General features: G+C 46.0%; 1 protein-coding gene across 1 annotated transcript; it reads right to left on the bottom strand.

Annotated features, from left to right (window-relative positions):
* Positions 1-27,301, bottom strand: LOC118775342 (serine/threonine-protein kinase D2-like). The gene is made up of 18 exons (XM_036525219.1): positions 26,471-27,301; positions 11,777-11,915; positions 10,493-10,624; positions 9,932-10,095; positions 9,328-9,532; positions 8,577-8,654; positions 8,151-8,322; positions 7,945-8,062; positions 7,114-7,191; positions 5,945-6,257; positions 5,602-5,654; positions 5,388-5,460; positions 5,083-5,189; positions 4,165-4,326; positions 3,480-3,578; positions 2,467-2,734; positions 1,877-1,962; positions 1-1,014 (listed from the first exon to the last, which is right to left on the bottom strand). Exons 1-18 carry the CDS (start codon positions 26,795-26,797, stop codon positions 793-795), a joined length of 2,796 nt encoding a protein of 931 aa, XP_036381112.1. The 5' UTR covers positions 26,798-27,301; the 3' UTR covers positions 1-792.

Below are 27,301 nucleotides of genomic sequence, written 5' to 3'. Positions count from 1 at the left end.
GGTATCAGAACCATGTGATGGTTCTCTTCTAGTAATTGCATTAGTTGCTTGCATTTGGTGGCATTAGATGACAAACCCTGCCCATTTTGATATATTATGTGATATGTCGAGATTACTAACTATGGCCCTCCAGTTGATTGGTAAATGAGCCAATCACATTTGAGAAATTGATCAAGGTACAAGGTAAATGTTCTTCTTTCAACATCACAGGAAGACTGTTGTGCAGGTAATAGGGAAACTCTTGTAATCCATATGAAAGTTACAGGTTTGGGTTCTACTTCGGTTTGTGTTCCCATCTTCAGCTTGGCAAAAGTAGCTATGCTCCCCTCTCTAGGCAGCGAAGGTTAGACTGACAGTGATGGTTCCTTCATCTGTTGTGAAGACTGCCATATGTGTAGAATGCCATATGAGGTGATGCTGGGTTTAAGTCCGTGCTGTTGTGTACTGTCCTAAAATGACAGGAATACAGGGCCTTGCTCCTCATTTCTCCATCACCATAGGGAGTCTAAGGAGTGGGAGGCTCCCTTGCTTCAGAGGGTGCGAAGGTCATTGAGCTAAGTTGACCAAGTACAGATGTGATGAGACGTAATGAGGGAGTTGAATTTTTGCTCCTGGAGGGATGGGGGTGTTCAATGACAAGCTCTTCCCTTCCCCTGTTCCTACACAAGCTCCACCCAGTGGCATCTTTGACCAACCCCTTCTACCCATGTTCTTCCTTGAACCATACCCACTGGCACATTAGACCCACCCCATCCTCCTCTGTCTCTCCCTGCCACAGGGTTGGATGTGGCCTCAGAGGATGCTGACCCCTTCTGCCAAGCCCTGCATTTCGGAGTCACCACCTCCCTCGTCGTAATGGTCAGGGGCGGCAGGCGGGGGCACCAGGTGGGCGGGGTAGGGCAGCGTGTGTTCCTGGGAGTAAAGCTGCCAACGGTGGTCGTCGCTCTCGTGGGTGATGTAGCGCTCGTTCAACCTGCACTCCAGCCCTCGCAGGTCCAGCCACGTCTGGTAGTCCTGAGTTAGTAACAGAAGGGGACAGGTGGGAGACAGACAGTAAAAGAATGTGTGAAGTTAGACAGTTATCCACCCTGATGTATCCTCCTATCTGCTCTTATGGCTCTTTGGCGTCACAGTCAAAGTCACATGGTTGGTACCCTGTAGACCCGGGTTCGAGGCCAGGTGGAGTGACTGCTCCCACCCTTCGCTACAAATGGTGTCAAGTGGGATAGCTTGCTGCAAGGCCATCGGAGGCGTGCCCAGTGTGTGAGCTGTATGAGGGACCCCCAGGTTAGGTTGACCCCGGTGTGAGGGACCCCAGAGATGGGTGGAGCACGGTGTGAGGGACCCCAGAGATGGGTGAAGCACTGGTGAGTGGGGCACCCTGGGATGGGAGAAGTACGGCAGGGGGAATGCATGAGGAACGCCTTGGTGTGTGAAGCGCATGGGCGCACTTCCCGAAGGGGAGGGCAGTGTGACAGAGTGCTGTCTCTACAGTTGAGTATGCGCTCTGACTGCCATACCAACAAGCCTGGCTCTTTGGCGTCGCAGTCAAAGTCGCATGGTTGGTACCCTGTAGACCCGGGTTTGAGGCCAGCTGGGGTGACTGCTCTCGCCCTTCGCTAGAGTGTTACACCTCTACCTGGCAGACTGGCTGCAATGTGATATTATATATATATATATTATATGTGTTGAAAAAAGGCAGGGGGTTGTTGGAATAAAGTAGGAAAGCTGTTGCATTTGTATCTGAATGATTGCATTCATCAGCAGTGTCTATGCATCATTATGCACAGAAATGTGCTTGTTTCTGTGTGTGTGTGTGTCTGTGTGTTTCTGTTTGTATGTGTGTGTGCGTGTGTGTGTGTGTTAGTAATCATACCTGGAGCCAGGCATGGCTGAGACTCTTGTCCACACTATATCTCTTCCTCATCTTCACCTGTAGCAGGTTGTTGATCAGGTCGATAGCTGAGGAATATAGACATACAGGTTTCATAATCATTTTCCTTGTTATTATTATTCAGCAATGGTATCATTAGTGGTACCATTAATATTAGTAGAACTATCAGTGTTTCATCATATTACTATCTAGGGTGGCTACTTATGAGAGATAAGGAAATAAAATCCGTACAAAAAAATTACATTCTAATACAACATGAGCACATTATTGCATATTATGTTTAAATTAAAAAAGTAGTTTGCAGTTAGTTTGCAGACAGGTCATATTAGAGGAATCTATAAAGAATTTCTGCAGGGGGGAATAATTTATGGCTAAGAAGAGAACATGCAAAAACAAATTAAGACATTAAATGATGTAAAGGAGAATGAGAAAAGAATGGAGGGGGCTGCAAGGTGGCGTGTAAACAGGAGCGTCTGTGGGAGACTGTGAGTGGTGGAGAAGCAGAGCAGGGAAGTGACAACACAGAGTCCAGCACGGCGGCCGGGGAAGCGCAGGTGTGCTTCTCTGCATACCCTCAGGGGATATGTGCTTCCAGGGGTTGGGCGGGTACATGAAGGCGGCGTTGTGGATCTGGTCATTGATGTCCTCATCCTCATTGAAGGGGAAGGTGCCGCTCAGGCTGACGTACATGATGACGCCCACGGACCACATGTCCAGCGAGCGGTTGTAGCCCTGGTTCAGTAGCACCTCGGGGGCCAGGTAGGCCGGGGTCCCTACCACCGAGCGCCGGAACGACTTCTCCCCGATGATTCGGGCAAAGCCGAAGTCACACAGCTTCACCTGAGGGCCGAAAAAGAGAGGATGAACGAGGGATGAGGATAGTGGTGAGGGAGCAGAGGAGAGAGAGAAAAAGAGGGGGAACAGAGATAGAGAAGGGGAGGACTAACAGCAGATGTAGGGTGCGGTCGACAGTTTGATCTAAAAATGCCTGAACACACTCTGATTGTTTATAATTAGAGTGGAATTTGAAATTGGAATTATAGAATGTAGGGGATCCACTCTAAAAGGACATCCTGGTCACACCAGTTGAAGAGCCAGATTGCCACAATTTCACAATTTCAATTGCCACAATGATATGACTTCAGAAACAGAGAATCAAGGAAAGAGACTTCCACACTGTCACATCTGTAAAGTATACTATGGAATTCTGACTTCTTTTCCCATTTTCTTTGATTTTCCTAATAACACTTGCAACATTGAACATACTGAAAGCACATCTCTGTTGAAACTGTCCTAAAACTGTTTCACTAGCACCTGCCATCTTCAAACAGATTAAGGATGTGTCATAAATTACAAAATGATACCACACTCCTTTTCCCTCTGATGAGAGATTTCTGATTTTCTGATTCTGAATGAGAGCCAGAGACAGAATTTCCAAAGGCATAGACGGTAAGCTGAAGAGAGAAGGCCCGAATCATATTCAAAGCACATTCTGTACTGATGTTTTGAAATTGTGCAGAGCTGAATGAACCGGGCACACGGCTGACTAATGGGAAATGATGCGTGGGCCGTTTCACTCGCCTACCTGAGGGAAGGGCTCAGCCGAGGCCAGCAGCACGTTCTCAGGCTTCAGGTCACAGTGAACAATGTTCTTGAAGTGGAGGTGCCGCAGGGCAGCGAGGATCTGGAACAGGGGGGAGTCAGGCTGTCAGCAGCCAAGCTGGCCAGAGGGGAAATACGGCAGCGGAGTGACAGAGATTCATACAAGTACAGACACACCGAGGTGCTCATACAACGACTGACAAGGCAACTCTCAAGGAGACTCATTCGCTCTCTTAGAGATTCAAACAAACAAGCAGATACTCCTGCGGATACTCTAAGTCTCAAGCAGTCAGACACAGAACCACAGTGGACAGATAGAAACTCAGACAGACGTGCAGACCCTTGCATGGACAAGCACAAAGGCAAAGACTCAGACGGAGACGCACAGACGGAGACTCACACAGCCAAGCAGAGAGTCACAAGACAAATGTATACTTTAAAAGGAGTGATATAGGCATTCATTAAGCGCCAAACACATAAATGCAAGATCTTCAATAAAGCACACATAGAGCAAAGGAGACACTCAGACTCGCATTGAGACACACAGACACACAAAGGCATTCATAAGGCTTCTGGGTACAGGGACATGCCCAAATACACAGAGGACACAGAGAGGGGGATAGAAGAGCGTAGTCCATAAAAAGGGGGGTTGGGTTGACTAGGCAGACCTGTGTGATGAGGAACTTGGTGAGGCGTTCTGGCAGCCTGCCCTTCTCACTGGATAGGATCATCTCCAGCATGTCTCCATGCAGCTTCTCCATCACCACAAACACCTTCTCTGGCGTCTCGAACATGCACTCCAGGTTCACGATGCCCAGGTGACGCAGACTCTGTGGTCCACAGAGAGAGGGGGGAGACGGGTGGGGAAGAGTTAGACTTCTGGAGTGGAGTGCTTTGTATTGATAACACCTGTTTACCGAATTAACTATCATATGAATAATTCCTATCATTGTAGAGAGCTTCACGTTACAGTCTGCCCTGGCACAAGTCACAGTAAAGTGCATTGATTGAGTGGCTGATCACCAGGGTGAAATATGTAGGCAGTGTGCCATTGCAGTTAATGAGGTCATAGCCCGAGATTGCTGGTTTGATTTCCAGGGGCACTGCTGTTGCATCATTTGGCTGGGTACTTAACCTGCATAACTTAACCTGAGTAAATTTCCAGCTGTACGAAAATACAGTGTGCAAAATGAATGTTGTATAAATCATTATGGATAAGGGTAAATTTTTATACTGTTGGATCAGGTCACAGGCACCATTTGGGTAGAGAGAAGGACTTTGGGTCCTGGTTGTTTAAATACCAGGTGCAAGATGACTGTTTAAAACTATCCACGTCCTAAGTATGGATACCACGTCCCTGGATAAGGACATCCTCATTGGAAAAAAAACTATGCAATGGTCACATAATTAATCAGCAATGATGATGTGATCTTATTTTATCTCCATCATTTGGATTGTTGTGAGAAAAGTTGTGAAAACTCTAAAAGGTCCCACTGTGAATCAACAGATACTACGTGAAGACCTCAGTCCTGTGAGCTCTCCCTGCAGCATTGAATGGAGGCTCTATGGTGCCCCCTAATGGCTACCTGCAGGATGGCAACCTCGTTCCTCAGCTGGCTCTCCTGCTTGGTGGGGAAACGCAGTTTGTCGATCACTTTGACTGCCACGTCACGTCCCGACTTCCTGTGCTTCCCTGCGCAGAGAGAGAGAGAGAAAGGGGGATGGAGAGAGGAGTGGGTGGAAGAGGGAAAGAACAGGAGCAGAAAAATCATAGTTAGACAGTGAGATATGAACTGCACGTTATATGGTTATATGTTGAAGCATCAAATAACAGCAAAGACACTGCTTCTGCAAATGCACTGAGAGACCAAGAAGTGTATACTAGACTCACCTCCATATACCACCCCAAACTGCCCAGAGCCAAGTACCTCGTCCGCAAAGATCTGATAGACTGCAGCAATGTCCTATGAGGGAGTTTATCATCATCATCATCATCATCATCATCATCAACATATTCTAGTCCCTTCTTACAAATTTGCAAGTGCAATTCTGTATTTCTACATATAGAGTGACACACTGACAGAGTTCAAAGGCTGTTCACTCACCACGTTCTCCTGAATCTGACTGTTGGAGACGGAGATGCTCACAGATGCCTGCCCTGTAGACAGCATTACAGACGCGGTAACTTTGCTTTCCTTTTGCCAGCATATGCTCCTTATACTAACAGCTTTCAATAGGATCTTCCTAAACTAGTGAGCATGCTGCCTTGCTAAAGAGAACTGAAATGGGGGCACACTCTTTCACACACATGCATGCACATACACGCTATGCGCGTTACAAATACAATACAAGGGGACACAAAGCACAGCAATTACTCCTCAACACCAGGAAAAACTTTTATTATGCACTATGCTATCATACAGAAAATAAGACAGAAACACCACTCACTGTGGGTTATGTGCCCGTGGGCTGCAGGCGCATCCTGGAAGATGATGGGCATGAGGGCCTGGCGAATGGCGTTTTCCCATGCCTTGGCTATGTCCTGCCCCACCCCACTGCTTGGAGCAATGCCATGGGAGGCAGTAACGTCAGGAGGGGATGTGGATGTGGGGGATGAGGCGGGAAAGGGGACAGGGTCCTCACCCACAAAGTAGCAAATGGTGGCAGTGATAATTTCAAAACAGTGGGGGCTGGTCCCAGGTGGGACAAGGGTGAAGTCGCTGGCAGGACACACCTCCAGGACTTCTGACAGGGGGATCTCCTGGTGATGGGGGAGGGGACACAACACTGTAAATCATAGCATCTTAAAAAAAAGTTCATAATGAGCAGAGGAAAGTTCCACAATCATATTCCTCACTTAGTGACTGTATATCAAGCATGTTTTATGTGGTCATGCTATGGCCATGTCTACTCTGAAAATTACTTGAAGTCAGGTTTCTGCAGCTTAAAGGCCATGGAGATTGTTGTTTTCAGTTAACCCAAGCCATTAATTACATGTTGAATTAATAAATAGATAAACTGGATTTGTTTTGTCCTTTTCTCTTTGCCAAGCTCTTGACAAGCTGAAGATACAAACAAATCTCTAAAACTCTATGGAGAGAATTCCTGAATTGCAAGAGTCACAGCATCCAAAGAAAAATACACCCCTACAACCCTTCAGTCAAAAAAGTAATTTCACACAATGTCAGCAGTGTCAAGCCACATCAGGTTTTCTGTCCAACTTCATGTACGTCAACAGCAATAAAGCTAATCCTTCCAAACCTTCCAGAGATCTGACGGTGGAGATCCAAAGCACGGAAAAAGACATTATCTAGATTGAGTAATTGTGGACTAATGGCATGAAACACCTTAACTCCTGGAGCATGTATTATTTCACTCTGTTTTATTCCAACACAATTGCAACAAAATGGATTGGCTTCCCAGGAGAAGTTCACACACATTAGCACTGATGTTGGACTAAATCAAACATGTGAATGAGGCCAGGGGCTGAGATCAGGGGTAATTCTGGTCTGTGAAAGAGCCCGATTTTTAAAGGAAGCTGTCTAACACATTCCTCCTGTGGCTGGGTGTGGGTCAGAAAGAGTTCAGTATTCACAGTTCATGAGAGCGAAGCTTACCTTGTAGTACCTGTTGGTGGTGTCGTTCTGGAAGAGGATGATGCACTTACTGTCCAGGCGCCAATAGTGCCGCTTCCTCTGGAGGGACGGGAGAGGAAAGGTCAGGGTCAAAGGTCAAGGGGCTTAGCAAGGTGGACGCCAGTGCATTCCAGAGGCATGGACAAGGAGAGCAAAAAAGAGGAGTGGCTGAAAGGAAGACAGGAAGGGAAGAGGGGGACAGAAAGAGACAGACAGTCAGGAAAGATTAAGTATTTAAGTACTATTAGAAAAGTACTTAAGCAAGAAGAGAAGTGGACCAAATTAAGCTGTGAAGACCTGATAAAGGTGGATAGCTACCATAAAAATGACAGTGTTTGCATGCTAACACTGGCAAGACCTTGAGAACTACCAACTGCAAATCGCAAGTCAAACACATTTTAGACTTCTTTTAACTTGATACTCATTTCCAATATAAGTGAGGAAAAGAGACAGGGAAGTTGTGAATCCTCATATTCTCACATTCCCTCTCCTTTAATTTTCCTTGGGAGCAAATGTAGAGGAGTGAATTTTTTGGAGGTGCTATGCAGTTTCAGGCATGGCTCTTGCATTCCACCATTTTACCAGTACAGAGATAGAGTAACAGCTTAGCAGAAGGCAGGACCAGAATATGTCCGTCCCCCATCTTGGTCTGTCTTTGTGTTCAGCTTTAGACCACAACCTCATACCATCATATCAGCCACTACATCAAGCAACACTGGCAGAGAGCTGTAAAGTGTCTTGCAAATACAGGGGCAGAGAGCTAGAAACAGACAGACAGGAGGAGGAGGCAGGTTGTCAGAGCAGCAGCATTACCAGAGTGTCCTTGTTGCTGTAGTGCACCATCCAGCCCTCTTTGATGGCCGTGCTGGAGCGGCGAGTGGTCTGTCTCACCGACTGCACTACGCGCATCAGCGGGATGTAGCCCGTGGAGCTGAGGGGAGAATTGTGCAAAAATTAAGGACGCTTGTACATGCACGTGCATCTATGTGTGTGTCCGTCTGTGCATGTAACAGACTGACCTCTGGTCCTCGCTGGCCCCAGCTTGGCTGCTGTCAGGAAAGGTGTTCAGGGAGAAGGACCCTGGTATGCTGCAGGTGTCGTCTAAGTCGTCCATAAGGGAGGACTTGTCGCCATCTCCCAATTCGCTTGTGCAGTCCATTGGCTCTGGGTCCACACTGGGGCTCAGCATATCTAAGAACAAGATGGATTTTAAGTCAGTACACACATACACACACACACACACACAGCTACACACCAAATGTAAACACACACACTTATGTAGACAAAACAAACTCACACTTATGTAGTCAAAACACACACACTGATATAGTCAAAACATGCAAACACAAGCATGGCTCTTTTCCAAATGAAAACACACACACACACACACACACACAGAAGAATGTTTGGGGAATGATGGGAATATCCCAGAAGCCTTTCCTTACCTCCATTTATGATGGCCTCTCCCAGACAGTCATTGGGTACTTTGTACGCACAGCGCTTGTGACAGTTAAACTTGCAGTCTGCACAGAGAGAAGGAGAAGTTATTTAGAGTGTATAATCACCGTCTTTGTCAAGTTTGCTTGAGTCATGACTTTCCTCTGGAGTCATCTCCATTTCAGACGTGTTTCAGACTTTCCGAGACCCCTCATCCTCCCCCACTTCCCCCGGACCCAGACTCATCACCCAGACAGATCATTCTCATCATCTCATGTCTCAGACTCCTTTTACTCTTACTTTTACGGGCAGCAGTGTAGCATAGTGGTTAAGGAGCAGGACTCGTAGCCGAAAGGTTGCCGGTTCGCTTGGACACTGCTGCTGTACCCTTGGGCAAGGCACTTAACCCACAATTGCCTCAGTAAATATCCAGCTGTATAAATGGATAACATTGTAAAGAACTGTAACCTATGTAAGTCGCTTTGGATAAAAGCGTCTGCCAAATGAATAAATGTAAATGTAAATGTACTCTTCCGCGGGTTTCACACACTTCCCCAGGTTTAACACTCCTTCCTCCCTGATATCTGTAACTCCTCCACTTCTCGCCAGTGTGATGGAGTTATCCATGTGAGTGAGTCTATTTAGAGCCCCACACTGTCCTGAATCCTCTCCCTCCTCTCACCCCATCTCAGACTCCTCCTTCTGCTCCCCATGTCTCTGACTCAGAGTTGTCAATGCTCCTCTCTCCCCCAGACTCACCTTTACACTGCAGCCCTTGACGGAAGAGCCCCCTCAGCAGTCTCTTGCAGTACTGACACACCGTGGGCCGAGTGTAGGAGTGCACGACGAAGGTGTGGGGAACCTTCACTTTGGTCATCAGGATCTTGTCCAGGTGGATAGGACGTCCCGAATATAAACGCCGTGCCTCACTGGGGTTCCGGGATACCTCGCTGGGGGTCCGAGGCTAGGGGGGTTCATTTGGAAAGGCAGGATATGAGTGATCTTTACATGCAGTCCACGGCTAACAACATTAGGAAAATGAGTGTGCACGTGACTATGGCACATTTTAACCCAGAGCTGGTCTATTAAGCAGAGCAGCCTACGGCAAGTGCATTCACAATCCAACTGAAGACATAAGCACATCTATAAATGTACAGGGACTTGGCAGAAGATAGATCAACCAGTAAAGGCAGCACCCGCACACTATAGTGCCCATATGATTATACAAGGACTGGAGAAATACAGTACCTTAACCAATTAGGTCTCATAAAGTGTACTGCTCCTCTATCAGTATACTATAAATGATAGCCATCTCTTGACAATTCCATTCCATTGAGCTAGTTTCGCTCGCATGTGACCTCACCAGGGTGGTGTCCTCTGTGAGTGTGCTGGACAGGGACTCAGTGTTGCATAGCCGGAGAGACTGGCTACTGTTCAACGAGGTGGTGGACAGGCGCCTTTTGCGTGCCCCGCTGCAGTTGTTGGGTATGCTAAAGGCACAGCGCTTGTGGTAGTTCAGCCCACAGCCTGCAGGGGGAGACAAACAGAGTTGCGTTGGTTTCTCCAAGCAGCTGGGTGGAGGTCCTGGAGTGTCATAATGTGAAGCCTATGGCTTCCTTCTCATCTAAAGCCTTTGTGCTTCATGCTTCATACTCCATGAAGATTACTTTAAGGAATGATTACCAGACCCAGCTGATCACAGACCACAAACAGACAAGGTATTAACAGCAGCATAAAGAGAGAGACGGAGAAAATATTTCACCTCTCTCTTTCTCTTACTCTGTCTCTCTTGCTTAGTCTCTCTTTGTCACATGTACACCTATGTCCAGATAGTGGGCAGTGTATGTTTTTACACACAATGGAGCTGGCAAACTGGGCAAAAAGTCAGACAGGAAAGGAGACAGACAGACAGACACAGATTTACCATCACACTTGAGGCCCTGCCTCACCAGGCCGAACAGCATCTCCCCACAGTGGTCGCAGAAGGCAGGAGCACGGTACGAGTGCACGTTCAGGGCGTGGGGCCGGATCTGGAAGTCCTCGAATGTGGCAGCCGCTAAATGGCCCGGGTAAAAGGCATCAACTGTCAAATACAGCTTGGGAATACAACCACTCAGTCAAACATATAAAAAATATCTGGAAAATTAATTAACAAATGTCTCCATCCACCAAGTCATTTTCTGAATCATGCTAAGGGATGTTCTTGTCCTTATACAGATCACATCTGGTGCAATGACACCAACAGCACAAACAAAGGGGATAAGCAGAAACAATATGCTATGTACAGTTAGCTTAGTGGACAATACCCGTATTCTGGGCAACTTACATACTATCTATCATCCTAACTTCATACTATCTGTCTATGAAATTTGATATTTCCTAAGGCCATTCAGGGTAAATGTCTTTCTCAATGGTACAACACTGCCACACCTAACACTGTCTGTCCTCTAACAACCACAAGGCCACGTTGCCTGTCAGTGAAGATAATGATAGGCAGGTGCAGCAAAAGACATGCAGCACATTTCCCATAGGACCCCACTTTGTCTTCTGTTGATTGTAAAAATACCTTCCCTAGAGACAGTCCTATTTTCTCCTTTTCTGTCCCTCACTACTCACACCTGGCAGATAGTATAAATAATAACCACACTCCATTGCCCTGATGGGGGAATCCCTCTTATGCTTTGATGCACATGCACACGCATGTATGCACACACATGCACACACACACACACACACACACACACACCACGGCTCTCTGCTGTACTCTGTAAAACTACTGCTTTAAACATCCATTGTTGCTTTTTCTCACATTTTTGCATTTGCTTAGCAGACACTCTTCTCCGGAGGGACATCTTTCAATCAGTATATGTTATCCATGTGTACAACTGGATATATACTGTCATAGTTCAGGTTAAGTACCTTGCCAAAGGGTACAATGGCAGTTTACTATCTAGGAATTGATTCAGCAACCTTTGGGTTATGAGCCCTGCTCCTTATCACTTTGAAACACAGTAGCCCATGCTATATCATTAGGTGAGCTGTTTAATGATGATCCAACTAAAATGTTGTTCCTCTGTTCTGCAGAAAAGCATAGGCTGACCACAACTAGTCACCGCTCATCACCTCTGCCGCTCCACAGGTGCATGGCCCAGAGTAAGAGGAGCACCTGTGTACCTAGGTGTCCAGGGGGGAGAGGACGAACCCTCACCTGACAGCACCACTTCGATGAGGTCCCCCTCATGGATGTCAGAGGCACCTTTGACCATCTGCAGGATGTTGTTGGTGCCTGTGTCGTGCTTGAACAGCAGGATCTTGTCATAGATCCCATAGAAGCCGCACTCTGGGAACTGAAAAACAGAGAGCGTGGAGGGCAAACGGAATGAGATATAGATAACAAGGATGAACAAGAGCAAAAGCGAGAGAAGCAGAGACAGGCCTATATTGCTATCAATAAATAATCCTTTCAAGTTCAAATGCATCCTGTTGGGAATGTCTGTTCAGAGGTTCCTTCCATGAATGATTTATATTGTGACATATATGATATGGTTTCTGTTATATGTGATGGTTTCTCAGAGGTCTTATTTTACTTTGAAGAAGATGACACATTGTCCAAACCATACACAGGAATAGAAATTGACTAGAGCAGCACACGCGCAATTCCGCTGCCACACAGTTATGGGTGAGGAAATTGGCACAGCACCAATCAGATGATGCGGACCTCGAAATTCAAATCAAATCGAATGGCTGGGCATCATGTTTCAAGCTACTGCTTTCTGCAAAGACACCTGATACACTTCACACTCCAGAAATCACAATGACAACACATCTTTATCCAAACATCAAATGTCAACAAGCCCAAGCTTAGCCTATGGCCACCTGACTCACCTGAGCTCCTGACTACCTCATACCATCCCTTTCAGGGGCTGGTGTTCTATTCAGTGATGGGCAACATGTGTGATCCAGTGTATATGGTGATGTTACTGCATTGTCTTCAGACGCAGACTCACAGAAGAGATTGTTTTCTTTAAAGACACAATGGTCTTTACTCCATCCTTAAAGGCTGTAGGGCTAGGCTGGAGAGCCAGGACTATAGAGGGTGCTGTACTTCATTCTTCCTTAGGTCTTCTTTGCTTAATTTGAGTCATTGCTTGACTGAAGAACCTGTCTGTGTTGGCTGTATCTTACTCTGACCATTTATATGCCTTCACAACATGCAGCTGTGTCCTTTCACTTGTGAATCATGATTTGTTTATAGACATCAAAAATTTCAAACATTTTATTTTTTATCAATGACCATCCGTGTTATGTACGCATACATGTTAATTATCATATGCAACATTCCTTTTTTGTTTTTTTTTTTGATAATAATGTAAGTGCATAGTTTGCATAACATTTTGGCCTTGCCCTACCCCATACAACACAGAAGTGCTAGAACTACCATGAGCAAATATACATTTTTTTGATTATATCAAAAACATAAGACTGGGGTATTTTAATATGGCCTTGTCCTGTATTTAAGATTATATTTACAAATGGATATATTGTATGTAATCAGTTCAAAGGTGTAATATATCAACACAGCCGACCAGGTCAGGCCACTATCCACTGTTAGTCCTTCTAGTAAACTCTTCTTAATGGAAGATACCAACATCTGACTGAAAAAACAAATAGGTACCTTTTTTATCATACAGTTAATCATGGCAGTTAATAACTATAGAGCCATTTCAGTTCATTTTTCCTTCTGTTACTGCTGTGTTAGTCCATATGTCCACGCTGGGCATGTGGTTGCCATGGTGATGAAGATGTAACCTCAAAGGTTAACTGACATATTGACTCTGTCCTTTCCCTGAGCACCTGAGCTGTAGTCTCACGAACAAGAATAGTGGGAAAAACATGGAGAGGCAATGAGCTGCTAGCCATGACATATTTGCAATAAAACAGCATGTATGCCACATACAACAATGCCACTACAGCTACTGAACAACATGTACGTGATATATCCCAGTGTTACCATCACAACTGAACAACATGTATGCCAAAAACACTACAGGAGAGGCAATGAGCTGCTAGCCATGACATATATGCAATAAAACAGCATGTATGCCACATACAACAATGCTACTACAGCTACTGACCAACATCTATGTTGAATACACCAGTGCTGCTACTGTCAGCTACTGACCAACACGACAAGCTCAGGAAAGAAAGCTCTGGTACAAACTAGCTGCCTCAGTGATTGTTACAAACCTGCCTCCACAGCCAACAAGAGTGCAGATACTGGCATCGACAGCATCACTGAAGTCCACTCCTTCAATGCCGAGGGCAGAGTACTGTGTGGTTACCTAACACACCTGCGTGTGAATAAACGGCATCTTTAAGCTGCACGTATGGGTGTGTATTGGAGATATTGAGTTTCCCAGCAGTTCAACAGGCCAGTGAATGCACTATGATTCCCCTGCATTAAGACTGCAAACTGTGCCCGAGCCCCCGTCTGTGGACCCTCAATGCCTTCCTGCTGGAGTTATCTTACCATACGAGGTCAGCATACTTCATGCACCCAGCACAGCTGTTACGGCAGGTAAACACATTCTACATTAAAAAAAAAAGTACTTATTGTAATTGGTGAAGTTTAGATTCTGTGCCAGAGTAAATATTTACATACGGTGACCAGATGACAGGAGCATGAAAACATTCGATAGCTGTAGTTTGTTCCCCCCCCCCCCCCCCCCCCCCCAACAGAAACACATGCAGTTATATGTTAGCTAAAGGTGTCACGCCACCTCAGCAGACACAGACAAACACAGAGGAGAAGTGTGTTCCCCTTGCCAGGAGTATACCATGGTTTGCCTCAGAACCCTTGCATATGTACACTCAAATATTAAATGCAACATTGGTCATACATTATTTTAAGGGCCTATATACTGATAGAAAACATTTAGAACATATATTACTACTTACTACTACTAAGCATTAGCAGGTAAATAGGTAACATAACATCCATTTTGGTTTTTGGCAGACTAATTTTGTAGACCACTCAGGAAACTAAATTCCACTGAAAAAATTATTTCCCTGAAGATTTTGCCGTTAAAACCTCACATGAACTGAAAGTAATTTAAACAGATATGCATGTTATGATTTCTAAATGATCAAAGTGAAGTTTTATGGCCAGTATTATACTATTATATACTATATAATTCACTATAATATTATACTATTATGCTCATCATCTGTTCGCTAACTACTTTAAAAAATTAAGTCCTGCACTTAATAATTGGTAGACATGCTTTGTTCAATGGTTCTAAACTGGTATAAATACACCCTTAAGATGTGAGTGGCTATGGCTGCTATGACAGTTCTCAGCAGTTTCTCACGTAGACGCAGCTCTGCAGAACATAATCAAAAATAGACCAACATTTCATACTGAAACTGAAATAGCTGCATCAGCTATAGGGCTGAATTAATCCTTCAGCAAAGAAATTTACCCCCCAACGTCCACTCTGAGGTCACACTCTGTCTTTAACGTCTCTGTGATGCCTGAACATTAATAATTAGCCATTCATTTATTTAAGGCTCTTCACTTAACCAGAGGAAAACATTCAGAACACAAAAAATGGCAGGACACCAACTAAACAATCCTTGGGATTTGAGTGCCAAAACATGTGGACACAAGGTTCACTCAATTTTTACTGTAGTCTGTGCAGGACCGGGAGTCATCCACGTTGTCAGATCTACAGGGTTTGATTAATGTTAAGTATATGGCAAAGGTTTCATTCTACCTGAGGTGGTTATTAAAAATTATAATATTAATGAATTAAACTGATGTTACATGTGATCAGTCATACCATCATCATCATCAGATTGTCATACCTTAAAGCTAAAAGTTGAAGCTAAAAAGCATTCAATGTGGTGAGATATCTCCACCGACAGAATGTTCCAGGCCCTAGCAGGTGTGACTGATCTACAGAAATTGGTGGATACAGTGAGAACAGGCTTCTTTGCTGGAAAGAAGTACCTTGTTTCAACCCCTGCCCTAGAGGGAACACAGCCTCATCTTTTTTCTGTCCCTCCCTCACTCCCCTCCTCATTCTTTTACCCCCTCTTTCTCTCTCCTTCTTTCTTATTTTCTCTCCCTTTTCAAGGCTGCAGTGGTAGACAATAGGAAGAAAGGAAGAGTGTGATGCGTGACTGGTAAGAAGATCGTCAGGGACCCTGACACGATTCCGGTTCACCCTCATTAAACGTCATCTCCTCAGGGGCAAGCTGGTAGACTAGCACATACAGTCTGAGGTAATGTTTACCTTAAGGTCCATGTGTCGTGAGCTCTGCAGTTCTTTATTACTGAACATGTTTGGCTGGTGCGTTTCACTTAGCAGACATACTTATCCAGGGCTGACCTGCATTTCATACATCACCCACACTATTCACAGTTCCTTGGCAGTGATCATGCTAGTGGCCTGCTGGTCTAAAGTCCAGCCCTTTAACCAGAGAGAGACACAGGGAGAAGGGTTCAGTTTCAATGGCGTGACCTGGACTGAGAGAGATGTGAGAGGTGCTGCACTCTTTAGAGACCCATGCTCAGGCAGACAGAACAGTGCAGTGGCTACATTCAGCCTCATTTCGCCCCCTGGGACTGCTGATTCATAAGGAAGGAAGAGCCTCTGGCCACAGACTGAGGATGATTACCCATGCAAGCATTGATATTTATACTCATAACACTGTTCGTAAGTTTATGTACGCACAAACATGATGGCATTGCACAAACTTTGATTTGTGGTAAGGATCTCCTGCAAGGGCACCGATGAAAGCATATGTACACAAATAACACACCCAGTCACTCATGGAAAAGAAGAAATGTTGATGAAAATACACAGGTATACCTGTGTGCACACAAGCACACTTACTGTATAGACACACACACACACATGCAAGCGCTTTCCACATCCAGATGTCTTGTCTGTCCTTTTGGCATTTAGCTGCTAACTGCACACCAAGGTCTTATATGTCCTAAACGTTTCTTTGTGACTAAACTAACTGCCAGGATATCATCTGACCAGTGTAACATATGACCAAGCTCCCTAGCATATCCAGATATTAAAGTTTACAAGGCAAAGTTGCAAAACCTTACAAAATAATCATGATTTCATTTGACTGAAGAATTGAGCATGAACTTGGTGTCTTAGATCTTGCATACATATTATATGCTAGTATGGTTATACTAGTGCACTATGGTTGCTTCTCATTATTAGTACAAAAACAAGTTGCCCATTAATTGTCCATCAAATACGTTATGTATAATAACTATCTTTTAGAGTGCAGGAACAGAGGTCTTAAGTAGCTGTTTTAGATTTGTGAATGACTGCATTGCATTACAACATCCTCTGTTGATAAAAATGAACCCACTATTCCACTGAATACAACCCAGTTCTGGCTTCTGTGCATTTTCTGTTCAGTCAGTACAGATAAGCAAGAGATAGCAGAAATAGCAAACATCTAGGGTGAAGGTTAAAATGAAACCACAACAGGGTGTGAAGAGAGAACACAAAAAAGTGAGAGAGACTCACACAGTTCAGTTTTGGACTAATTTGCAGTTAATGTGTAAAAGACTGTTTGTGGCTGTTGGGTAGGGTGACCATACGTCCTCTTTTTCCTGGACATGCCCTCTTTTTGGGACCTAAAAAATGCGTCCCAAAAAGAGGACGTGTCCGGAGAAAAGAGGACGTAGGTCACCCTACTGTTGGGTCTTTCTCTCTCTCTCTCATCTGCTCTCTCTTCCTCTCCTTCTCAGTCTCTCATCCTCTCTCTCTTTCTCTCCTCCCTCTGTACTGGAGATTGAAGGAGGAACTACAGCATTGTGAGGCTATGACCCTGGACTTCCCACTGAAAATCTTTTCAGTTGTGTACAGTGTAACCCACGCGTAATGTCCAATGCATGTAATGCAAGTCTCTTAGGACAGGTATGTAATGACCACCTTGGACTGGGGGTGGGAATGAAGTGGCTAGAGAGAGGACATCCAAAATCAATCAGGCTCTCTTCAGTCCTCCTACATACTTCTGTGGCTCACAAGCACTTCAGATCATAGTGGAACTTGTGTCAGTGTTTTATACTACAGGTAAATGTGCAGGGACAGTATAGCACAGTTTCAGAATGTTTGCCACTCTGGCTTCTAAAAGGGGTGGGGGGTGTATGGGGCAAGAGAACTGTAAAGGACAAGAAGGGAACTCAGGAACTTCTGATTTCTGTTTGTTTTCATGACAGAGAACTTATCTTGTTGCAACACTCATGCTGTCGGAATGCCGCTAGGTCACCATGACGAAGGGGAAAGTTTCTGGAAAGACAGGAGCGGAATGACAGCTATGCACTGCCTTGAAGAGGAGCCAGCAGAACACACCGTGGCGACAGAAGTGTGGCACTGTCTAGGCCGGGTGACAATGCCGATGATGTCACAGAGAACCTCATTGGGCAGCAGCAGTCTGGACCAGTGAGAAGGGTGGAGAATCCAAGGCTCTGGAACGGCAGAGGAGGACTGGCAGACCAGCTGATGAGTTGCACAGGGTGAACGTGAGAGGAGGACAGGTGGGCAAGGTCAGGCGGAACAGGCAAAGACATGTTGCTTCCCACTTTCTCAGGGGTGTAAACGGCCACCGCTGCATCGCAGCTGCTAAATGTGCGGGCTAGAAGAGGAGTCAGTGATCTTCAGTACACTACTAGCCTAACCTGATTTATCACATTCACAGTTCTCTCTCATTGAGTGCTGGCTATTTTTGCCAGGTACAGCATTCCAAATACAAGTACTCTTTTCAGTCAAAATACCAATAGCGTCCAAAAATAAACTGCCAGGCCAGTGAAAACACTGTGCTGAAAATAAAATTCTTGGATTCCAAAAGTGCTAAATTGTGTCCTCTCCCCAATTCCCATATTCTTGCAGCCTGCATGACCCTAAAATCAGTAACTGGTTGCCATCTTACAGGCTGTTCCAGTTCTGTAGGAGGCATGACCGAAGCAAGATATTTCCCCGATTGTCTTCTCCAGTAGCAGACGCATTGATGTACCCCCGTTCAGAAGAGTTCTCCAAAGGTCCATCCATTTCATGCCAAAAATCCTGCCTTCCCAAAGAGGGAGGGAATTCCTCCTAAGCAAGATACGGAATTTACGAAGTTTAAATAAAGCAAGAATGTTCCGTTCTTCTCATAGCATTCTGTGCCTCCTTTTCTTCCTTCTTACATTTGTTCCTCGTCCCCACGTTTCACCGAGAAATCAAGGAAGTGACACGAGTCACAATTATTTCTAAAGCAGCGGAATCTACCCAGTGTGTGCAAACAATGCATATGGGGAGCAGCATGTCCCGTGTTAACGCAGTACAGTTTAAAGAACCGAGCAGTAGAGAGAGGTCTGATTGGCTCATAAGGAATGAGGTAAAAAGGAAAGCTGTGCATGCAGACATAAACAAGAACAATAAGCAGAGAGGTGGGAGGTGTGACATCATCATATCTGCCAGTTGAAATCACCTCAACAGAATAGGAGTGAACACTTTTCTTTTCCTTTCATTCTCCCAGCTGGTTTTCAAATGTTTCAAATTAATGCTCAGTTGAGGCATTAATCTATATATTATTCTATACTATATACTATATTATTCTGAAAGCTCTTATATATTCAAAGTATATGAGCTTTATCATGGGGATTGAGATTTACAATCTCACCAATGTAGCTGTCAGCAGCATTTGGGAGGAAAATGAGAGCAAAAGTAGTTTGTTTGTCAGTAGTCAAATGATACCAATGATCCCAACACAATGCTGTAGTAAGGCAGCTTATATCATCATGTTTTTAACAAGTTTGTGTAAGCCTGCATGCCTTCAGTAACACATGTATTACATATATGAGGAGCCTCTGTGTGTATTGTATTACCATATGTGGAAAACAATGGTTGTGACAGCAGTGGTTAGACCACCCAGCTTACAACAAGTGGAATGATGGGATATCGTTAATAGCCTTAATACCTCCAGTGAATGTCCTTCTGCATTACTGTACACAGCGTAACATAAAGGGAAATCTAAAAAGAGAACAGAGCCACATCATTCACATCTCATTGCAGTCAAGCCTGATGTACACCGCCAAAGGGTATGTGCTGGCTAATCGGTTTGGTTTTTCTGAAAATCATTGAGGTCACATTCCTCACATGGCTTTTGAATACCAGAACACACTCAATAAACAAGGTCTGTCTGGAGGAGGGAGAAAGGCAAGAACACACTGTCTCTCTCACACACACACACACACACACACTGGCATACATGCTTACACACAAATACCCACATGACAGGAGGAACAGGAACACAAATTACCTGAAAAAGAGAGATGGGTAGATAGGATACTAACTTTTTCCTTTGTGTTTCCATGGTGTTTAGTCTGTTGCTATGGGAGTGACATCATATAACACTGATGTACATTTGACATGTATGACAGTAAAATTTTGTAAGTACTGTCATGTGATACACCATGTCTTTTCCTCAAAAAACATACTCTTGAAGTTTCAAACATTTTAATGTCTCCGGTCTTTTGTCACAGCCGAATAGAATTCCATTCAAAATAATAGAATGTTAGTGTGTGTCATAGACTGTTGCCACCAGCACGGTGAGCATGGCATGGTTTTTCTGGGATGTTGATGTGATCACTGCTATAATGTAGCAGGAATGCTGTGAGTCTGCTTGCAGGGGAACTGCAGTAATCTAACAACACAGACGTCGTGCTGCGAGTTCAAGCTTTCATTTCGCTTCAGATAAATGAGGCCCGGAGAGGAAGCGCAGACGTGGAGAGGAAGAGGCCTGCTTCACGGGGGCTGGCAGCAGTGAGCTCAGGCTCAAGCAGAAGACTCACATACAAAGTGGTCCTGTGGTCAATTGGGGGGGTTGGGGGGTTGGGGGGTAGGGGGTAATGTGAGAGGCCAGTCTGCGGCCTTAGGAGGAAGGGAGGGGGGCCAATGAATGAGGCACACTGTGGGCCCCTGCAGGTGTAGCGTGAGCCAGGTAAGCTGATAGGATGGCATCCGGAGACACCGCACAGACAACCTCCTGCTAATCGGAGAGATTGTCAGAGGATTGTGAGCTCAGTGCTGGCAATGCTGTCACTGTGATACTTCCTCTCTTTTCACCCCCTCCCTCCACCCCTCTCTAGCTCTAACCGACCAGAGACCTCTATACCTGGAGGGATGAGCTTAGAGTTCACACAGTTAGCAAAGCAGTTACTTAAAGATGTAACATAATGTGACACTCATGTTGTGTGGAATAAAATGTATTATTTGTTAACAGTATGACTTTGTTAACTTTGACTTTGTACTAGTAAATTAAATTCAAACAGAAATTTGTTAAGCAGCAAAGCAATTCGGTATATGCACTGTTTTCTGTTGAATCCAGTTTTTGTTCCTATTGAATCAAGGGCATGACTAAATTTGGGTGTTACCCATGCTGAACTGTACAGAATGGCTGGGGAATACATCCTGTAGGGGACTGGATCCCATTGCTTTCTCTTCTCTTTCCCCTCTCCTCTCATTTCCTCCATCCTGTTACTCACTCTCTTTCTCCACCTTCATCTCTTGTTTTCTCCCCTTCTCTCCCTGGCAGCATATCTGCTTGCCCTGGCCCTATCCAATCTCTTAATCCTGAGGTCATATGTTTATCCAATGAGGTGGAGTTCCTGACTATGTCGCTTCCCTAAGCTCTGAGCAACAGCAGGACCAGAAACGTCCCCCAGGCTGGTTTGCTCATCAGCCGCACCCACCATCCAGCCAGTTCGGAATAACCTTTTGCCCCTCTGCCCAACTCTCACTCGCCCCTGAGCTTTCCTTCCTTGTGCGTTTATGCATGCACACAAGCACAAGTGTGTCCAGTGCATGTGTCCAAGTCCAGAAGAGCAGGACACAGATGCCAGCAGTGGGGCAGTGTTGCAGTGGTGGTTAAGGAGCAGGACTCGTAACCGAAAGGTGACCGGTTCAATCCCCGCTGGGACACTGCTGCTGTAAGGTACTTAACCAACGATTGTCTCAGTAAATATCCAGCTGTATAAATAGATAACAGACAAAGACATTATTTCTTTGGTGTTCTAAAGCTAATGAAGGCCTAATGTCAGTCTTATGTAAGAGTGACATAAGAGTTTACACGATAAACAAAAATAAGAATGACTTCATCTTTCTTTGTCTGTCCTTGACTTCAAATGATGCATTAAAAATACGTGGTCACAGTTTGGACCAGGAGTGTGTATTTGAAAGTGGTCTAAATAGTCAAAAGGACATGTGTGCCCATGATGATGCAAAGTTATTCCACTCGAATGCAAATGAGCCCGGAGTGTCTGGGATTAGCGGACACCACAGTTATGCAACATTACTGTCATCCTCCATCTCAGACACACAGCCTAGGGATACACTGCTGTTTACTCCTCTTGAGCTCTTCTGGCAGAAAGGAGAAGACATCCTGCCTTTCAGCAGCCAAGCGGAGACCATGCTTCACACAGTCAAAACAGACAAAGGTGAATCATGACTGGCTTTGAGACAGACACATTTTACCTTCATTTGCTCAAAATAAGCACCTGTACAAACATACTCCGCGCCATCCCTGAGCCCTCCTGATTTGTCGTCCAGCTAATGCAGAGCTGACTCATAACACTGCTGTCAGACAAACGTTAAGAAAAAACCACTTGGCAGCGCGTTCGACCCCCTGGTGAGGTATGTTGCAGTGGGTCAATCAGAATTGCCAGAGTTAGTGACCCACTGACAGTGAAAGAGCCACAGAGCGGGACCCCAGTTATCCGGACAAAGCGAGGAGCCCCACTCAAGGGTAGCCCACACATAGCACTGGCAAAAACAGGGGAACTATCCCAGCTCACTCGGGGTGAAACGAGTTGTTTGACCCCCTGTGACAAGGGCAGTGTGGCAAAGCCAGAGCCCAGGGGCTGCTCCCTGGGGGCAAACCACGGCTCAGACAGAATCCCACCGCCAGCCAGGACAGAAAATAAACCACTGTCAGCATCTGGGGGATTCCATTGGCTATAGGACAGCGGGTTTAAAAATAACCCCCGCTCCGTGACTGCACCTTGCATTTGCTGTGACTGTCTGACTACCACCACTGCACAGACAGTGAACAGGCGATCCATTTCCCACTGGCTCAGTGCAGACCCACCGGCACCATCACATCTCAGCCTCAGGGAACGGCCTCTTCTCTAAACACTTTTCTGTTTTTTCCCCAGCTGCGGCTGATCTGGGGTCAGCAAGGGAAAGAGAGCATCTTTACAGATCCAGTGAGGCCCCAGATGCCCTCAAAGATCAGCAAAACACACTGGGGGGGGCAGGGAAATCTAAACCTCCATCGCACAAACACACGTAAATACCAGGGGCCAATGCTCCTCTGCAGCTAATAAAAAGCATGAAATGTCAAGCTGAGGACGCGTGTTTGGATTTTTAAGATGCACTTGAAAACAAATACCGGTACTTCAGAAAGAGAGGAAGACAAAGAGAGAGATAGAGAGAGAGAGAGAGAGATATCAAACTGATGAGTGCAGGATGCAGAGCTTAGAGGACCAAAGTCAGCCCTCTAAGCCCTCTCCTGCTAATTACTCCATGATGGACATGGGGTAGTGCAAATTGTGAAATTACAGTTTCAGGATTACAGTAAAAGTTCCACATACACAGAATTTATTGATGAAGTCATTGAGGATTCAGAGGTACAAATCCACCGATTCCATATTCCCACAGAACAGATCCGTTCTTGCATTTCTGCAGAAAAATGTGAAGAATTGTTGGAGGAGAATAACAACACTTATTTTGTCTGCCTCATTTCTCAGCCATTTTAAAGGCACAGTGGGACGTTGTCTATCAGATGAAAGGATAAGAAGGTCAAATGACAATCAGACCAAGCGGTCGGTCATAAATGATGTCAATCACATTTTTCATTATCCTCCCTCATGGCTACCAGCTGGAATTCAGGGTACTCATCACCATCATTGTGACACACACACACATAGCCACACACACGCCCAGACAGTTCATCCCTCTCTTACCACTCCACCAGCATAACCTAGACACCAGAACAACAGGTCAACCTCCGAACTCGCCAATCCTGATTGGTGGAAGGAGCAGAGCGGAGAACCTAGACCTGGGGAGGAGGACCCAAGTAAAAGTAAAAAAGTTGGCACACAGAGGTATGCTGGCAGACAGCCGGGGGATCCATGTCAACCTGCCCGCTGAATAGGTGAGCCTGCTGCAACTGCAATGCCCCACCTGCAGCCTTTGGGTTAACCTTACACTGCACCGCTTCCTGAAATGCAGTGGCTCTCTATTCATGAGCGTTGAGCTGTCATTGTGTGTTCGCTGTGACAAGCACACTGCGGCCGCTGGGCTCATTTCTTGTTCAACAGGCTGCATCACAAACAAAATGCCGCCACAAAGCGCCCCGGGGAGAGGCAGGACCAGATCTATAGGGCACATTTACAAACACATTACACCTCATCGTTGGATAGGACGCACATCATTAAGCCGGTGGTAGCAGTAATGACACAGCACAATCACACACGCACCGCTGCATGTTCTGAGCACACTCTGTACCACCAACATGCATTTAAGCATGCAGGCAGACACTCCGGTTTGATTCAGGGTGGGTGTGCTCTTCTGTATGGGGTGATGGAGTGGGGGAGTGTTGTTCAGTTTGGACATAATATGACCCAGGACTGAGTGACTGGGGCATCTGAGGCATTTGTCTCATTGGCTATGACTGCTCTGCAGAGTCTCAGGAATATAATACCAGCCACCCCACTAGTCAGTTGAGGAAGGGTTTATCCTGAGATATACAGTATCCTAGCAAAGCATATTTACATGAGATATCCTGAGTGCGGAACAGAACAACCTTTACCTGGTGAATCGGTTCCAACAGGTTGGCCAGTGGGCGGTAGGGTGGGGATATCCCCCTGTGGAAAGGCCTCACTCTCTGCCTCTGTCCACAACTGAAATTTTAGAGGTGCCCATGGCAACGCTGGCAGCAGGGCGCACATCGCAGCCCGCGGTCCGACTGTGCAGGCAGGAAGTAAACTTCATTTCCTCCTCTCTATCTAGCAGACAATGGGGTGGGGGGCAGGGAGGCGGGGAGGGGAGGGGAGGAAGGGCATTGAAAAAGCCCCAAATGCAACCAGAATAAAAGATTTACACAGGAAGAGGCTGGGGAATGCAGACGAGTTGCGGGCTTGGCAAGGGCGTGGGGTTGTGTTCCTGCTCCCGGAGAGAGGGCCATAACCTGCCACATAATCACTCAAAACAAGCGGAAAAATGTCTCCATCCAATACGCCAGCCGCCAAATAAACACCGCAGGCCCTGACTCACTGCATGGGAACCACGTCAGCCGTGGATTCCTTTTTTGGGAAAGTGTTTAGAGGTTCCATCCTCCAAAGATGTAGCTGCCCCAAACTCATGTAGAGGCATTTGCCTGTTGTTTTTGCCTGTTGTGATTGGGTGCACTGCTTTGCTTTGACAGGTGAGATCAGAAAAATTGGAAAAATATAGAGAGATATCTGTCACCTGGTGCTAAGTACAGAAGAAGTACCATATACCATTTGAGCATTTCTAGCAATCCCTTGCCCTTACAGCAACTTGTAAAGAATGCAGAGAAGTATGTGGCAAAAAAGAAAAAAGTGCAAATGGCCATCACATGTCTTGCTTGGCTCCATTAGCAAGTTACAGCTACTTACTTACTTAGTTACAGCTAAATTCAGCCCAGCTAGGCTCGACTTTATGCCAATAGTCTAGATTCTAGAGTGCGGTTAGCACTGTATCAAGCCTGGTCTTGAACATTCTACTAACACTATAAATACCTCAATCAAATCCCCTGAGTCTCCTTTGGCTGAGACTAAAGAGATCATATCTTGAGTCTCTCTTGCTTATGCTCTCTCTCTCTCTCTCTCTCTCAACTGTATGTTCATACATATCTGTGTGAGTGTATTTGTCGGATGGACATGGATTTAAGTAAACCTTTCAGCTAATTTCCTCTTAAAGCAGTCACAGAATAATCTCCAGGTTTAACTTCGGCCTTTAAAAACCTCCTTTTGCCACGCCAGCGCCCAGCCCATGTTGGGTGTTCGCACTGGGATTTTATTTGATGTGATTTGATTCGCTGTGAGGCACACAGAGGTATTTTTTCAAAGGAGCTGAATTAAATTAAACCTAAAGTGATTATCCTTGTAAAAGACTGAACTGTGAAGCTGTGTGCGTGTGGAGTCTGACTTGTCCTGTCCTTGCCCTGCGCTCAGTTTTCCATGGTGTTGCAGCTCACAGAGGGAATTTTTCCATCGTGCTCACTCTGGGCCAGACAGCCTTGTACCATGAGACACAACCTTATAAACCTCCCCCATGTTTAAGGCCATTAATGTGTTTGCCCAACATAGTCACTACACCCCAGCATAGTCACCGCAACCACAGGGCAATAAACAGATGATGTATAAGTGAACACCTTGAGGAGATGCTGATTAATGCGTATTAAATGTTTACCATATACACTGATCAGGCTGGACTCAGCACTAAACAGCAATCACCCAAGGTTCCATTTACACAGGGGACTTTCTGAAGGACAATTCTGTGGCCTCACCATATGGTTCTGGGTGAGCGCACCACACACAAGGGGTTGTCCTTCAGTGAACCATTCCACCCAATATGTACAAGTATACATGTCATCTTAAACTTCACTGTTCATACAAGTGGCTCTCTCTCTCTCTCTCTCTCTCTCTCTCTCTCTCTCTCTCTCTCTCTCTCTCTCTCTCTCACTCTCTCTTTGGCTGACACACACACACACACACACACACACACACACACACAAACAACCACACAGAATCCTAATACACAGCTATACTGATGCCAGCTGACACCTGCCAGTGTCTCACCTTCTGGTCCACGATGGAGCAGGCGATCTGTTTGACATAGGCCAGGTCAGCGGACTGGGGCAGCAGCACTGACTCCCGGGTCAACCCGATCTGGATGATGAAGGACACGCCAGCCGGGGCAGGGGTCGCCAGAGAAGTCCCAAACCCCCCAGGTCCCGCAGCCACCCCGGTTTCCATGGACAAACCCCCGGGCAGGGGGAAGGCAGCAGTGGCGATGGGGGTCCCCTGTGGCCCCACGATGGACCCCGGGGGAGAGGGGCTGCCAGGCGGGAAGAAGAGCTGGCCATTGAAGGGAGCGGAGGAGAGGCAGGGGCTGACATTGGCCATCCCTTCACCTGGAGGCAAGTGGAGCAGCAGAGGGAGCGAGGCAGAGACAATGGGACGACTGGAGCGGCAGAGAGAGGATGTGAGAAGTCACCGTGCTGCTTCTCTCTGTCCTCATCTGCCACCCACTCCCCACCGCTATCCCCTCCCCTGAGGGCAGCAAAACGGCCAAACCAGAAAGAGAACCTCACTGTTCCTCTTCACTCTGGCGTCCTGCTCGCTCGGTTCTCTTCTGGAGAGTGAAGTCTGTGATCGAGGAACAGCTAGAGGAGTAAGGGAGCCGGTCTCTGAGTCAGGCTGCCCGCGTCCCCCTCCTTCCTCCCAGGAAAGCGATCCACTGAGGAGAAAGTCCAAAAGCCAGCAATAGACCAAAACCAAAAAGAGAGGGAGGATGCAAAAAAGTAAACTTTCCAAGGGTGTAGTTACAAAATGGCTTCCAAATTGTAGAGCAGGAAACTGTGTGAAGTGTGGAGAGAGCCTGGTTGGTCTTGCTTTACGGGTCTACTT

The sequence above is a fragment of the Megalops cyprinoides genome, chromosome 3, assembly GCF_013368585.1.
Source record: "Megalops cyprinoides isolate fMegCyp1 chromosome 3, fMegCyp1.pri, whole genome shotgun sequence".
In the NCBI taxonomy this organism is placed as follows: domain Eukaryota; kingdom Metazoa; phylum Chordata; class Actinopteri; order Elopiformes; family Megalopidae; genus Megalops; species Megalops cyprinoides.
Note: the sequence above shows the minus strand (reverse complement) of the source record. Positions and strands in the feature narration are given on the sequence as shown.